Genomic DNA, 3,873 nt, shown 5'->3' with positions numbered 1-3,873 from the left:
AATTTTGTGATGTTTCTGAACCAAAATATAAATGTGAAAATTAAACCTTAAAATATGGCCATTCAAGCTACACTTTGAGCATGAACATGTAGCTTGAACCTTAATTAAGTGACAAAGTGAGAAAACCATTTCATCAAGAGATCAACAATCTGTATAATAGGAACTTATTGTATGTCGTAGAGACAGACTGACAGTTGAGCTAAAATCATGCATGTCGGTCAAACTCAATGTGTTTTGTTCGTTATCGGAATAATATATTGACGGCCAACTAAGTTGCCACCAATATTATCACACCACGATGCAAGAAGACACAGGAAGTTGTATCTATATGTATACAACTCATGAAGAACTAAAGTAACTTAACGCATCGACTACAACAGTAAGTCCTAAGGCACAATATCTTGCATCAGTACAGAAACGAGCAAGTATATATTTTTCTTAGAACTCCAACTTAGATATTGTTGATGATCATTATTTACTAAAGTGAGCCAATGTATGTGCCAAAATTTTCGACCATCAAGATGTATTTAGGTACCCTTTTCAAGCCCTGTTACTTATTTATTAAATTGTTTTATATACAAGTCTGCTAACTCTTGAATTACATATTAAGTGTATTGTATTAATTCATATATACATTAATTATAAAAGTGCCCATTATATGGACCAAACTACCTAAGGGCAATTAAACTTAATCTCATCCTGCCACATAGAACTCATGAACAAAATTTTAGTACTTTACGTATCATTTCCGCCTTAAATTCTAAAAAACTTTTTGTAATATACAAAAAAAAACATTTGAATTCATAACATAGGTATTTTAGAATTCAGTCTAGACAAAGATCAATTAGCAAAGCTACATATGTACCAAAAGGTCACATTAAAAAATCTTAACTAAAGATCACAGACAGTGATGTGTATTTATTAAGTATACTGTATATGTTTTTGAAGAAAGGTATACAGCTTTAAATCGACTGATTCTATGACATTTGAGTCCATCTAACACGTACATTTAATTCTCTACAAGAAATTTTTATAAAGTCAACATCCTCCGTCACAAGTCTGCTAAATTTTCGACCATCAAGATGTATTTAGGTACCCTTTTCAAGCCCTGTTACTTATTTATTAAATTGTTTTATATACAAGTCTGCTAACTCTTGAATTACATATTAAGTGTATTGTATTAATTCATATATACATTAATTATAAAAGTGCCCATTATATGGACCAAACTACCTAAGGGCAATTAAACTTAATCTCATCCTGCCACATAGAACTCATGAACAAAATTTTAGTACTTTACGTATCATTTCCGCCTTAAATTCTAAAAAACTTTTTGTAATATACAAAAAAAAACATTTGAATTCATAACATAGGTATTTTAGAATTCAGTCTAGACAAAGATCAATTAGCAAAGCTACATATGTACCAAAAGGTCACATTAAAAAATCTTAACTAAAGATCACAGACAGTGATGTGTATTTATTAAGTATACTGTATATGTTTTTGAAGAAAGGTATACAGCTTTAAATCGACTGATTCTATGACATTTGAGTCCATCTAACACGTACATTTAATTCTCTACAAGAAATTTTTATAAAGTCAACATCCTCCGTCACATGCGTAATTAGATCACCAATGGTAATCCTTTTACATTCTTATGACAACATTATACATATTGATCGAGTTCTACATCTCTCTAGTCAAATAATTAACTTAAGCCCCAAAAAAATACAAAGGAACACAAGATTGATAAAAATAACCTATGAATGAAGTTTCAAATTAAAACCTTCTAAGAGCATATCAATTATCAAAAAAATCATTGTTTTCATCAAAGGAAAAGTTAGGTAAATCTTGATCTTTTCCCTGATTAACCACACCCTCAGTTGTTTCATCAAGCAACCAATTCTCAAACATCATAAATTGCAGCCCCTCCTTGCTTTCCCCTTGGAAGACACTTCCCTCTGGAGATGTGTTGGATTGTGCAAAATCAGAACTGTTAGGAGATCCAAAGGATCGACCAAACCCGAAAAGGGTTTCAAACGCTTCAGACAAATCAGTTCCAGAAGAAGTCTTGCTTTCGCTGCTCAGAGCGTTCCATTCATCACTCGACTCACGCGCGCTTGCATTTGAACATGTTTTGTTATTGTTGGGTGTGTTTTTGATAAACCCTTTGAGCAATTTGGCAATGTTATCAGTGCTAGAAGGGTAAACAGGCGTTTGTGTGGGGGATTTTATAGTTTGAGGTACTAAAATAGGCTTATGATCATCGACAGTTAAAGCATCATTCAGAGCTTGTTTCGCCAGATGAATATCGGTTTGAAGCCTCTTCTCCCACTGGCCTCTGGAGATACAGTGTGAAGAAGAGGATGAAGTCGTTGAAGACGAGAATCGATCTTTCTTTTTGTGAATTGGATCGAGTTCTTCGGAACCCATTTCTAGTTTTTTGAGTTTCTTTTTCAAATGCGTGTTCCAGTAGTTCTTGATGTCGTTATCCGTTCTTTCGGGAAGATATGAAGCAATTGCAGCCCATCTACAACCACAGAAAAACACAACTTCCCATGATTCTTGGAAACTTTTTATGTCTTGTATATTTTGTGAAAAAAATATTTTTGAACATCAAATATTACTCACTACTAAAAAAAACTTACTTGTTGCCAAGAAGGGCTTGAAGCTGAATGATCATTTTCTCCTCCTCATCAGTGAAATCTCCCCTTCTGATTCCCGGCCTAAGATAATTTGTCCATCTTAACCTACAACTCTTGCTGCATCTTCTCAGTCCTTAATTCAACACAAACATAAAGTTTAGTATAGATCATATGTTAAAAAACTTTTTCATCCCAAACTAGAAACTTTTAGCCTATTTATTCACAAGTTTTGACACACATATGTTATAATACACATACCAGTGTTAGTAGGGACTTGACGCCAGTTACCAGGGCCATGTTGCTGAACATAAGAAACTAGCATGATATCTTCTTCAGGGGTCCATGGACCTTTCTTGACACCAAGTTTATCACAACATGGTGGTCTTCCCATTTCTTGAAAATTAAGATGACTTGTTGATGATCTTGAAGCTATATATGTATATATGAAGAAGCTAAAGTAGATCTAGGTACTGTGTTTTGTTGGGAACTGAAAAGGGGTGAGGTTATGGATGCATAAGAATTGAAAGCAAGAAAGACTGGTGGAGTGAGAAGCTGACTTAAAAGAGTCAAAAGGGGTGGAGTGGGGTAGGGTGACAGCGAAGAGCCAAGGAGTGCATTTACTCAAAGCTCATGCATGCTGGTACAGCATACACAGAGGGTAACAGAAGCTTAAAACTAAAGTCAGCCCAACCCTACTTGCTTTCTCTCACCTGTTGCTTTGTGTTTTGCTATTTATCGTCATCATCACCATCTCTCTAAAACCGCGTTCTGCATTCAATGTGTGTTTGTTTTTTGGGAGTCTGCAATAAAAACCCTAATAAATGTTATTTTGACTTTTTACGACTTTTTTTACCCCAATAACACGTTTTTACTTTATAATTATTTTCTCTTAAAGTTGAAAAACACGTTTTTACCTGATCTAGAAGTCTAGGTTTCTTTGATTGTCTATTATTTTGTTTTGAGTGGTTTAGTTTGGTTTGCCAAGTAATTAAATGTATGTAGCAAAGGATTCTGGCTTAGTAATACCAAGGTACTAAATAAGATTTTGATTTTAAAGGAGTAAGAATTCAAGTCTCTAGTTGTTAAAAAGATGTAACAATTTAAGACTGACTTAAACCTGTTGTTCAACAATTTTATAAAATAATTTATAATAACATGTTTCAACTGATGATGAAATATATTATAAGAAAATAAACTACCAAAACACTAAAACAAGTAAAAAAAACGG

General features: G+C 33.6%; 1 protein-coding gene across 1 annotated transcript; it reads right to left on the bottom strand.

The window, feature by feature from the left end:
• Positions 1–1,427: 1,427 nt before the first annotated feature.
• Positions 1,428–3,659, bottom strand: LOC143628601 (myb-related protein 306-like). Its single transcript, XM_077098149.1, has 3 exons — positions 2,904–3,659; positions 2,649–2,778; positions 1,428–2,530 (listed from the first exon to the last, which is right to left on the bottom strand). The coding sequence occupies exons 1-3, from the start codon at positions 3,034–3,036 to the stop codon at positions 1,801–1,803; spliced, it is 993 nt and encodes a 330-aa protein (XP_076954264.1). The 5' UTR covers positions 3,037–3,659; the 3' UTR covers positions 1,428–1,800.
• Between the last annotated feature and the right edge of the window lie 214 nt (positions 3,660–3,873).

Source organism: Bidens hawaiensis, unplaced genomic scaffold (assembly GCF_021521415.1).
Source record: "Bidens hawaiensis isolate Kalapana, Puna unplaced genomic scaffold, B.hawaiensis_p1.1 tig00005028_1, whole genome shotgun sequence".
NCBI lineage: Eukaryota > Viridiplantae > Streptophyta > Magnoliopsida > Asterales > Asteraceae > Bidens > Bidens hawaiensis.
This window is presented reverse-complemented; position numbering and strand designations above follow the sequence as displayed.